This window comes from Genypterus blacodes, unplaced genomic scaffold, assembly GCF_046128005.1.
Source record: "Genypterus blacodes isolate CSIRO-AG114 ecotype Tasmania unplaced genomic scaffold, CSIRO-AGI_Gbla_v1 ptg000053l_1, whole genome shotgun sequence".
NCBI lineage: Eukaryota > Metazoa > Chordata > Actinopteri > Ophidiiformes > Ophidiidae > Genypterus > Genypterus blacodes.
Window position 1 is genome coordinate 2,684,383 of NW_027466865.1, and position 12,391 is coordinate 2,696,773.

The window sequence follows — 12,391 nt, forward strand, 5'->3', positions numbered from 1 at the left end:
CCAGTGGAACACAGTGTCAAAATTTCATAAAATATTGATTCATTACTTTAATTAGACCGAAATTAAACATGGATCAGTGGATTACATTGTGCCGAATTATTCATCATTTCGATATTCAAATATATTAAATATTACAAATATTACACTCTGTGACACACTGCGTTAATATATGCTACAATATGAAATTTGAGAATTAAAAGCAAATGGTTACTTTCTACCCTTCAAGGCTATTTACATGGGGGTGTTTAAAGTAGAGGAGGCTAAATATACTCATTCAACATTTATTTGTGCTTGATATTATTATTAAAACTCGTTTAAGAAACTTCATCACTAAGATTAGGTGACGTACGCGAATGAGAACAGGCAGCGAATGCGTGCGGACACGCACGAGCGGAAGCCATGTTTGTTGTTCTTCCTCCTGTTTCCGAGACGTTCAGGGTCTAATCGGGTTCACCAGCCGTGTCTGCATGTCTTTAACAATTCCCTCAGCAAATCGTCTTCTCCCGCTCCCGAATGAAGGTAATGTCATTTGCCAGCTTGTGTTTGTGCCATACGCTCTTTATCGAGCTCCTGACATCCCCATGTTAAATTCGCCGACATTTGTAGTTGTCCGATTACTGTCCGCAGTTGGACTCGGTGAGCCCGGGTTGCGTGCGCCCTGCAGCCGCTAGCCAAGCAAATCAAGCGCCGTGCTTCAACACGGACGGCTGAACTGTGCATACTTTGACACCGCGCTGTTTTGGCATTTTGATCACTGAAACCCGACTTCATGGTGAATCAAAAGGAGTAAACACAACGAGAGGGCGTGTTTACCTCGTTGTCAGGTATGACAGCTGGTGAGCCGGGGGCGGGGGGGCGAACTTCTCCTAAACGGGCCCATATATGTGCCTGTCACTTTGGACATTATAGCTATGTTTGGACTCTCGCTCCTCAGCTGTCGGAGCCGCTACAGCTGCCATTGCGACATTTTTTCCATCCATAAAACTCGTGGCGTGCCGGAATAACGCTTTGGTTTCCAAGGCAACATATTTGGGGTTTACCAGAATTATGTATGTTGTCTGTGGTTTGTCGATATAATCTCAAGTCATATGATCAGAGTCAGCACAGCCGCTTCAGTGTTAACCTCCTATCGCTGTGACGTGAGCCGGTGCCAGCAGGCCGTATGTCTGTCCCGAGCTGCTGCTGCCGGTTACTTGTGACCCAGCAGTGTGTAAACACGTTATGTAAGTCTTCTGCAAACTTGTACAGCAGTCAGCCAATCTCATGCAGGCTCGGATGCATCATAACCTGCCCCTGTCCATCTACTGTGTTATGAAATGAATGCCATGTGTAATAGCGTGGCAATGCGGCGTGTATGAGCATTATAGTGTGTGTGTGTGTGTGTGTGTGTGTGTGTGTGTGTGTGTGTGTGTGTGTGTGTGTGTGTGTGTGTGTGTGTGTGTGTGTCATGTGTATGGCAGCAGGAGTTACTTTGCAGAATAAAGAGCAGCAACTGGTGATTGTTGTCTTAGATCAATGGATCCCATGATGTTTAATACTGTACTTGAAAAGTCATTTCATTTACTCAGGTATTTTAATTGTGTTGTGTTATAGCAGTCATTCATGTTGTGTCGAAGGGCTACATCAATCTGTGCTTGTCAAAAATGATACAGTTTTAGCCCTGATTGTTTTTTTAACAAGAGCATTGTACAGTAGTTGAGTTTAAGCCACTTGCAAGACCAAATTGAGAATAATCTGAGTTAAGGAAGTCTAAGAATATTAATTAAAATAGAGCAAAAGAGGCATAAGGGAAGATAGTTTATGTATTATTGGCGTATTCATTCATTTATTTTGATTTATTGGTGGAAAAATTAACAAGAGAATTAGCTATTTATAAGTTTTAGATGGGGAAGAAGCCTCCACCTTAAAGGACAACAAGCCTGAGAAGTTAACCAGAGATGAGACCAAGAGCAGTTTTGTGTCTCTCGACTTCCATCCGGTCTCTCTTGTTCAGTCAACCTTCTGCAAAATTGGTGATCTTGGTGCAATCAGGAAACATTGGGAAGCACAAAAAAGCAAATCTGCACGCTTTCAAAAGTTTCACCTCATGATTGTCATATCTGGAAACAAACTTGACAGTTCGACTCCTGCCTGTGACTCTGTATAGGCAAACAGATTTTGGATTGATAGTGACATCATAAGGGAGGTTTTCCATTGACATGCGTTTGGCACAATTTGAAGCAAAATGTTTAAAACAAGATGGAAAACAAATTGCACAAATGCAAGAACTGAATGCAAGAGGACACAACTGATAATTGAAAGTCTTGCATTCTTAATGGAAAACACTTGAGCACCCACCCATGTTGGCAATCAGGATGATATTTCTTCATTTTTTTGACTGGATGAGTGAAATGTTTGGACAGTGTTACTTTTACTTACTGTTTTGGCCTGGATGGTCTTAGTAGAAAACGATGGCAATGACGAGTTCTGTCAGAAGAGCCCAAGCGTTTCATCATGATCATCTGGAATACGGTTCTCGTTCTACTCTGGTTCACAAGAAACACAGACAGATTTGAGGATATAAAGCTTATTACTTCTATAAGTTCTATAACTCATTACTTCTGATCTCAATCTATGGGATGAGGCAAGCAAACCGTATTCTCCAAGATTATTGCATGGAAACACGGATCGATTATCAGCCTGAATATATTTTGAATAAACAACTTGAGCTCCTCACACCTCCTGTTGACACCAGAACGCTGATAATCAAAGCCTCTGCAGGAGTGAAGTCAGCGCCACAGCTGTGGTTAGATGGCATATCTCATTGTGTAGTGTCAGAATTCACCTTCAGGTGCTTCCTCTCTGGTTTCTGTTTCTTATCCCCAGCTGAGTGCTGCGAGCGCTGCGTGTGGCTGCTGAGGTGACAGACGCCACCTGAACACGCAGGCTTTCATTTGTGTATTCTGATTTACCGGAATGAGATTTCTGCTGAGGAGATTTGTCTTATTTTTACCAGTCTTTGTTTTCCACTTTGACTTGTTGGTACCATGCAGAAATGGAGGTGTTTGTGGTCATCGCCTTTCTTGAAATCTAGGGACTTTCTTTCTGTGTAAGAAAGAAAGAACAACAAATCTCTTAAAAGTAAATTCAGTTTCCAAACAGAATTCCGCACAGTCACCTTGAAGAACTAGAGAGCAGCGTTCCCTTTCAAAGTCAAAGAGAAGATGACCTTTCACTATTTAAGCACCCAAATACACTGTCAAGAGAGAACATGTATACAGTATATGGCTTTGTTTTGATGTGCACAAACATGCTTTCATTCTCTTATGTTGTAGAGAGCTAATTACTCCTCTGTCTCCAGATTAACAGGTATGCCAAAGGAAAAATATGATCCTCCAGATCCCCGCAGATGTTACACCATCATGTCAGCTGAGGAGGTGGCCAGCGGGAAGAAGTCTTACTGGGCTGAGCTCGAGATATCTGGTGAGTGTTACGCTCCTGCCCAGCTGACGGAGAGCTCGCTGTATCCTCATTTATTTGGTGTTATTTGGTTTCTCTTATGTTTTTGTAGTTTCTGTGGGGAAGAGAAGAGTCATTTTCACATAGGCCAAAAGTATAAACATAATGAACAATATTGTGTTTCTCTGTGTGGTTTAATCCAGTAGTTAGTTATCTCGTGTGTTAATCTGTTCTTGGACTTTGTCGCAGTATTGGAACTCGTGTTTTTGCAGCGTCGGGAGAAAATACACATCGGTAAAAACTCAAAGCAAGAACAGGGATTATCTGGTGCTCAGGTTATGTTAAGATAAGAAAAAGACAAAGTGTTCTATCCAGATGCTGCTCTGCTCCATATTAAGTCACGTTTCACAATGTATGAATAGCGAACTGACTTCAAATGTACATAAAGAGTTTGTTCAATCAGAGTGCTGAGGCAGATGTGATGTGAATCTGGAGCGGCAGGAGAAATTTTCAGCGAACTCTCCCAGGGTGAATAATAAAGGTTAATGTTTAACCTCTACTCAGGCGCTCGTTGTATTCTGGTTTGATTTTTCAGATATTAGATAGTTTGCCAGGTTTGAGTAGAAGGGTGTAAGTCAAGGTGAGAATGTGCAAAGAGTGAAGGTGACATTCAGCTCAGTAAAGAGCAAATAACATGTCTACATCTGCATGAGGGTTTCTTCCTGACCACAGCGGCATACACGGTCAGCAAATGTCTTCATTCTAAACGGATTCTTCATTTAAATTCAGAAATGTAGTGAGAAGAATTGTGATGAAAGGAGTCGTAACGAGGTTGAGCGAAGTTTAACAGATTTTTAACTTAACATTCCCTTAAGACAATGTTGACCGATAAATAATAATTTATTTTCTGGTGGTGATGCAGGAAGGGTGAGGAGCCTGAGCAGCTCGTTATGGACGCTCACCCATCTGACAGCGCTGCACATCAACGACAACAACCTGACCCGCATCCCGCCGGACATCGCCAAGCTGCCCAACCTGGTCTACCTGAACCTGTCGTCCAATAAGCTCCGCAGCCTGCCCGCCGAACTGGGCAACATGGTCTCTCTCAGGTAGACGCCGCGTCGCTGCTGCCGCCTCTGTGTTTCCCCTCTGAGAGTGCGACCGATGTGTGTGTCTGATGCTCTGTCAACGCATTAACGTCCGCTCTAGTGGAGTTCAAAATGAAAGTGAAGGTTTGCATAAAACAGAAACTGTACAAGTGAATCTCGTTATTCTGCTTTGTATTTGCGTGTGTGTGTGTGTGTGTGACATGTCCAGTTGCGTCGTGGCTGATATGTGTCTGCTTATTTTAAGATTTACACAAATAATTGAATGCTGGCTTTGGCTTGAAGTTAAATGTAAAAAAAGTAGAAGACACCAACAACTAAGAGGCCACATAAATGTCCACACACACACACACACACACACACACACACTGACAAAGGAAAGTAAAAGAGGTTTAATCACTTTTGCATTCTTCTTCCATTTCCTCCAGGGAATTGCTTTTAAACAACAATCTTTTACGAGTTCTGCCTTATGAACTTGGGAGGCTTTTCCAGTTACAAACCCTGGGCCTGAAAGGTGAGTGTGACGCGCTTACTGGTCTGCATCTGAACCCGTGTGGATAACGACCTTGATACGACTGTTAAAAGGCTCGCAAGTTACAACTCTATTCAACATGACTAAGTTAACTAGAGCAAGCCGAGACAAGTGGGGTTGATGTTTTTCACTTGCTGTGCAGTTTGTATCGACACTGTTGTGTGTGTTTGTGTGTGTATATACATAAAGTCCAGGTAAAATCAGTAGAGACCAAAACAGGATATTTTGCTGATAGAAATCAGTCAAATATAAGAACAAATTAAATGTCTGGAAGATCACAGAGACAAATAAGTGAATCACCTGCTTTGCATTTCACGCCTTTTGCATTATTCATTTGTAATAACGTTTTTTGACAGGTAACCCTTTGTCCCAGGACATCCTCAATCTGTACCAGGAGCCGGATGGAACCAGAAAGCTTTTGAACTACATGCTCGACAATCTAGCAGGTAAGTGACTCCCCCCCCGCTTCACCTTTCCACACCGACTGTTTCCTGCGCCTCATGCATATTTAAGCGGCCGTTTATTGTAAACCTGAGCAGCGCAGCCTCATTGTGTTTGCCTCGGTCAAATGAGCGCCGATCCCTAATTTGCCCTCACCCCTGCTCTTGTTCTCAGTGCACCCAGAGCAGCTCCCCCAAAGACCCTGGATCACTCTGAAAGAGCGAGACCAAATGATTCCCACAGGTATGTTCAATGTGCAAAATACTGCAGGACAATGAGGAAGGCTTATATTTCACGAGTAAACAAGCAGCAACATGTACTCTAGTGTGCAGAAATAAAAGCATGACGTGAAGATTTCTATTTGAAATTAGGTTAAGAGCTCCAGCTTTCTGCATTTTGATGATTTTGGATTGGTTGAAGAAGAACGGCCTGAAAATTCAAAATAGAGAAAGATTGAAGGAATTCAAGAGAGAGGAAAGAAGCTGTAGAAGGGAAAAAAGACAGAGGAAAGGAAGGAAAACAGAGAAAAGTGAGAACAAAGAAACAGAAACGGAAAGGAAGAAAGACGATATCAGAAACATTGTGTGGTCATGAGTCATAATGAAACTAAAATCAGTTAGAACAACCATCATATAACTGTCACACTGCAGATTTTCCCCTTTTTGGTCCAAACAAATGATACCTTAACATTTCAGAGAGAACTTCATTCAGCAGCTTCAGGTCGTTTTACTCTCTGGCCCCTTTTAGTTTCTCAGACAGACTTTGATGGCAAACATCAGCTGTATTTGTTTAGTTACTGTTGTCATCTTGCAGGATTTGGGGATTTTATGGTCGTGGCCTTTCACCCGCCAAACTTGCACAGCAGCCCAGAGCAGCTTTAATGTCATCCGTCAGCTCGGCCTGAAAGCAAACACAGCGGTCTAAGCAGCCGTGACATTTATTTGGTTGTTGTAGTTATTTGCCAAATAGGATCAGATCTCAAAGTCTATTTGGGTGCGGCCCTGAAATCAATAACAACTATTGTTAAATCAGTAAAAGAGGGAGAGAGAAGTGTTCAGCAAAACCCATGTGACTTCGCATCCAAACTACAGAAAGTGTTTTTATAAGTTTGTGTCAAAGTTTGATGAAAAGTAACAAGATAATCAACAGAAGATGAGTCAGTGCATTTCAAACGTATTGGTTTCACCTTTTCTATTACAGACGTGCTGTATGTTTCTGTTGTATATCTTTGTAAAAACTTACATGTTCCATCCTGTGCAGCCACGTTCACCGTCATGTGCTACAATGTGCTGTGTGACAAATACGCCACACGGCAGCTGTACGGCTACTGTCCGTCCTGGGCACTCAACTGGGAGTACAGGAAGAAAGGCATCATGGAAGAAATCACTAACTGCGACGCCGACATCATCAGCCTGCAGGTAAGTGAGCCACCTGTCTTCGCTTTCACTTCCTGTCAGTACGTCGTTAGTCAGAGCAGGAAAAATAAAGGCTTTATGTTCGAGACAGTTATTGTTGCACTGGAGATATTAAAAAGCTAATTTGATCAAAAGTCAACTTCAACTTGGTGTGGTCCTGATGAACACGTACTCTACATTATCCGGAGACACTTGTCTGTCAGCATTAACTGTGCGAAGCTGCTTTATAGCCTCTGTGTTGCTGTAATTACCTGGCTGGACTCCATGTCGAGCTGCCATCTGCTGCTCAGATCGACGCAGCGTATCCGACCTTCGACCTTCAATACTCAAGATACAGAGTCAGACAGAAGTGACGACACACCAGCAGCTTCCACGTTCCCCATCACAGCAGCACTAATTGTTTTTACCGTCAGCTTAATGTTTCATAAGTCATAAGTACTTCACTCTTAATACTGTACTGCTGTCTGTCTATGCTTTCTTGTATATGGTGACGTTTAGCTCAAATGTAGTGCGTATTTGTGGTGACGAAGGTGTTTTGTCTTGCAGGAGGTGGAGACGGAGCAGTACTACACACTTTTCCTGGAAACACTGAAAGAGCGCGGCTACGATGGCTACTTCTGTCCAAAGTCTCGTGCCAAACTGGTGTCGGAACAGGAGAGGAAGCACGTGGACGGCTGCGCTGTCTTCTTCAAGACAGAGAAGTAAGTCTTAACGCCACACATCCAGCCGGGGATGCAGGTTCGGCGAAATACACCAACACCTCCCAGTTTTTTATTATTAAAGTTAGGAATGCATTTGAAATCCCTCAGGCCAATCAGAAGTAGTCATTCACATGCCTCATATTTATTCATTCAGGTTCCCTCACTGTGTCTTTACCAATTGAGCAACCACAGAAAATACCACAGATCCATTTCCACTGCCTGCCATTGTGTGTGTGTGCTAAGCTGCTCATGTTCCCACAGGTTTACTTTGGTCCAGAAACACACTGTGGAGTTCAACCAGGTGGCCATGGCTAATTCAGAGGGGTCAGAGGTCATGCTGAACAGAGTGATGACCAAAGACAACATCGGGGTTGCCGTACTGCTGGAGGTCAACAAAGACATGTTCACTGGCGGTAAGAGCGTCTGCAGTCACGCAGTAAATTAAAGTCAAAATGCAATATGTGTCCTGCACACGCATGGGCTCACCAGGAGTCAAACTCAGTGCCGTGTAATGAAGTCGCAATATGAGGCGAGGAAATGCACCTGGATACTTTGATTAAGATGTGTACATGCCTGAATGAATCAATTTAGTGTCATGTACAATAGTCTGTTACTCCGAATGAGCACACTTCCATTTGTGCCAATTTCAGTTTGTACTGTGTGAGCAATCAGCCACAGAGGACATTGGTGTCACTTTGCTTGTGTGTGTGTGGACCCTTGAGTTTCTGTAATATGATCCAGATCCTTTTTCTTCCAGGTATGAAGCCACCGCAGGAGAGGCAGCTGATCCTGGTTGCCAACGCTCACATGCACTGGGACCCCGAATACTCGGACGTCAAGTTGATCCAAACCATGATGTTCCTGTCAGAGCTGAAGAGCATCGCTGAGAGAGCCTCTGGCTCCGTGTCGACCAGCTCACCGACCTCTGACCCCTCTTCCATCCCCATCGTCCTGTGTGCTGACCTCAACTCACTGCCAGACTCTGGTACCACTGACTCATTTTTAAGGGAAACTTGTTATGCCTCAGTCATCCCTGCTCTTTAAACGCCACATGTGACTTCTAAAGCATATTTGTCTGTAAATCTACATTGTTTTGAATCAATGCCGTCTCCCTTGTCAGTAAAGTATCACTTTGTATCATCCAGGTGTGGTGGAATACCTAAGCAACGGAGGTGTGGCTGAGAACCACAAGGACTTCAAGGAGCTGCGCTACAACGAATGTCTGACCAACTTCAACTGCAACGGCAAGAACGGCAACTCGGACGGAAGCATCACACACAGCTTCCAGCTGAAGAGCGCCTACGACAGCAATCTGATGCCTTACACCAACTACACGTATGACTTTAAGGTAAAAGCCCTCAACATGTCGGCTCAAGAGCAAATACTCACATGTTATGGTGAAGGTCTATTTATCATTTATTTGACTGAAATACGTTCATAGATGACCAAACATGCTGTATGTTTCAGGTTGGACAGCCTGATTATTTGGTATATTTTTAAGTGCAGGATCATGAACATTTTCCAAGGCCCGGAAAACCTTAAGAAAAGCCATGGAAACGTGAGAGAGTTTATTGTAGAGTTAGTGGTCAGATCAGAGAGATAAACAGTCCATTGTAGCAAATGAGCAGGTGCAGCCTGTGTGGTGATCTGCTCCACCCTCTGTGTTTTCAGGGTGTGATCGACTACATCTTCTTCTCCAAGACCCACATGAGTGTTGTGGGCCTGCTGGGACCGCTGGACAGCCAGTGGCTCGCCGAGAACAGCATCACAGGCTGCCCCCACCCCCACATCCCCTCGGACCACTTCTCCCTGCTGGCCCAGCTGGAGCTGCATCCCCCCCTGCCCCACCCGCTCAACCCCCTCAACGGGCTGCACCTGCCGGTCCACAGGTAGTGCAGCCCGAGACGCTAAACTCCACCTTCAAACACTTTCCTTGAGACTTTAGCCTTACACAGGACCCTGTACAGTTTACTGATCACAATTAAACTCAGACACCATCCATCATCCCACCACCACCACCATCTTACAAGGAGTGAAGTATTTGCCTGGTTTTGCTCCTTTTTGTGTTTTTGCACACTGTAAATGTATTTTATTTCTTGTTTTCCCCTTTAAAAAGGCTTGATACCAAAAGTTGGGCTTGGGATTAAGTGGCTTTGCTAACTCCCAAAGTCAAGTGTTTTTGCCTTATAGAGTTGAACATGACAAGTTATAGATTCAGCTTTGACAACAGCAAACCTTAATTTATTTTTTTTTAGATAAATTTCGATTGCAAGGCCGCAGAATTATGATCTTGCTTGAGCAACGTCACAGAATATTTATAGAAACGGCAAGGGTCACCTACCCACCCAACTTAGAAATGCAGAATTGGAACGTGCTCTCAAATTAATGCCACAAATGGCAAATTTATTCATGTGTAATGAAGCTGAGAAAAGAGGACAAAGCAAACAAAGGTTGTATTCTGTTAAATATGTTAATATACCTGCAATTTATAAGGCTTAGGCCTTTAAATGTGAGGTTAATTCTTTGTAACACTATATCAGTAGATTCACTAAGTGGATAATGAAACATCTCATGTCCAAACTGTGGGTTTTATTTATTTATTTTGGTTTTAAACCTGTTGGCAGCACAAAAAATGTTCTAGTGCCTCATTTTAAAGGGCTTTCAGACTGATAACAGCTATGTGGTAAAACATACTATTTCCTTTGTACTTCAATAAGTACACACAAGTACAGCAAGTACATTGTTGTAACACGGCGAGTAACAAACCAGAGCACTGCAGAATATTGAGTGAAAATGTAGACAAGCAGATTTGTGTTTACGTCGGCCTGAGAGCCCTTTCACGGCTGTTTGACTCACTCCTCACATTTTTCCTTCTTGGTTATAATGCAGGTTTTTGTAACTGTCCTCATCGTTTTTGTTTCTTCAACATTTCTAAATGGCGATTTCAACCAAGCCAACAGCTTGTGTGAAGATGTAGGGAAACGTTCTTTACCTCTCAGCCAAATAATGCTCACTACATTTTGAAAAATGCAGGTCATGAGTTTCATCAGTTCAACCCAAGACCTAAAGCATCACAACCAAACTTCCCTGGCACTCACTGCTATGCTTTAAAAATACATTTTAATAATAAAAGAATATTTTTTGTAACACAGCTCACTTTAGGTTCTTAGCTTTTGAATCAATGCTTTTTAACACACAATCTTAACACTGTTATTGTCCTGTTTCCCAGCTCCTGAAAGGCCAAAGAGTCTCTCCAGGATTGTGAGAAAATATATTTATTTATTGATACCAGAATCAGATAACTGCAAGAAATCACTGAGTGATTTCTGACACAGAGTGGAATGTTTATACCGAAGGCTCACTGTGAAGTAGTCTGTGAGCCATTTGATACCAGATTCCTGTGGACTCTAAACGTTGTGTTTTTGTGTCACATGATTGAAAGCGAGCCCTTTATCCAAGTTGTAACTCAGGGCTATGCTGTGCATTCAGCAGTACCTCTGAAACTCCAGACTTTCAGTCGCCTACAAGCAAAACCAAATAGGAAGCTATTGTTCTGAAATACTTTATAAGCACAGGCCTGTCAGGGTGACTTATATAATGTACTTACATGTGCTTACATACAGTATGTTGTTGTAGAAGTCCACAGTCTTTGCGCATGTTTAAGTTATGGCTGCACTTCTTCCCAAAAAAGAACAGCTGGGGAAATTGAGGTTCGGCTCATTAAACTGTGCAAAAAGCGCTCTGTCGTTATCGTTTAAAAGCTTTAAAATGTTGTGCTTTGGTTCTGCTGTATTACTTTTGAGACATAATCAGGTATTCACGTGGGACAGACGGGATAGATGAATGTAGAGGGACATTGACCATAGCTACAACTGTAGACAGATGCTACACTTCTAGGGTCTGATTTGTGGATAATTAAGCCCTAACTGAGACTGAATTATTTTATTATTAAACTTAGCATTTGCTCTGTGTGATTATTTAAAAAGCCATAATTGGCCAAACTGTAAACGGCTGTGAATGACAGTTGGCCAGTTAAATGTGCCTGCTCTGTCACTTTGGCTTTGCTTGGTTTGCACAGGGTTTGGCTCACATGTAAGCCTCCAGTTTGGGTGATGTTTATGAATTGACAGTGTGATCATTTTGAGGCCTATACTTCACTCCTAAATTACATTACATAAACACGTTAAACTCTTTGATGCTGGGGTGTGAGGGGGATAAAAGGGGTGTATTTTATCCCACAAAGCAAAGGTGTTACTTGGTGTTGTACTTTCATTGCCCAGTGCACTCAAGCGGTCTTGTTGTGAACGCACACCTCCAGCTCCACCTCAGACTCAGCACCTCCATCCGACCTGCTTTTCAACTACGGGCAATTTCCATCTCTGCCTGGAATGCCGGCTTTCAATTGGTACTTTGTACAATGCAGTATTATCAATTTTTGGGGGGGAAAAACCCCCATAAATGTTAAAAGCAATTTATCTTAATTGCTTTTATTTCTACTGCGCAAAGCCAAATGTCGAGTCGAAATTTAATTTTATTCCTCTTTCTACCTGATGTCTCCCCCCATATCATCCCCACGTCCCTTCACCTCTCTCTTCACTCATCCTCCAACATCCTCAGCCATTTTTTATTGGACTGTCAGCATCTGTAAGCATTTGGCCCGTTTTATTTCTTTATGAAGCACATCTTGCATACTTTTTTCTAAAAATCAACGTGCCTAGTTTGTACAATATCTCCAACAGCAGCACTGCCCATGAGACC

The 12,391-nt window shown here is 42.8% G+C and overlaps 1 protein-coding gene across 1 annotated transcript; it reads left to right on the plus strand.

The window, feature by feature from the left end:
• The first annotated feature begins 395 nt into the window (after positions 1-395).
• On the plus strand, positions 396-12,069 carry cnot6l (CCR4-NOT transcription complex, subunit 6-like). The gene is made up of 12 exons (XM_076150761.1): positions 396-519; positions 3,341-3,462; positions 4,361-4,547; positions 4,973-5,058; positions 5,433-5,522; positions 5,692-5,760; positions 6,778-6,935; positions 7,479-7,633; positions 7,895-8,046; positions 8,391-8,618; positions 8,779-8,981; positions 9,305-12,069. Exons 2-12 carry the CDS (start codon positions 3,351-3,353, stop codon positions 9,524-9,526), a joined length of 1,662 nt encoding a protein of 553 aa, XP_076006876.1. The 5' UTR covers positions 396-519; positions 3,341-3,350; the 3' UTR covers positions 9,527-12,069.
• The last annotated feature ends 322 nt before the right edge of the window (positions 12,070-12,391 follow it).

Bases quoted from the DNA above. Each gene is read 5' to 3' on its own strand.
- cnot6l (XM_076150761.1), top strand. From the start codon at position 3,351: ATGCCAAAGGAAAAATATGATCCTCCAGATCCCCGCAGATGTTACACC. The intron at 4,548-4,972 runs GTAGACGCCGCG...CATTTCCTCCAG, and splicing joins GGCAACATGGTCTCTCTCAG to GGAATTGCTTTTAAACAACA. The intron at 5,059-5,432 runs GTGAGTGTGACG...GTTTTTTGACAG, and splicing joins ACAAACCCTGGGCCTGAAAG to GTAACCCTTTGTCCCAGGAC.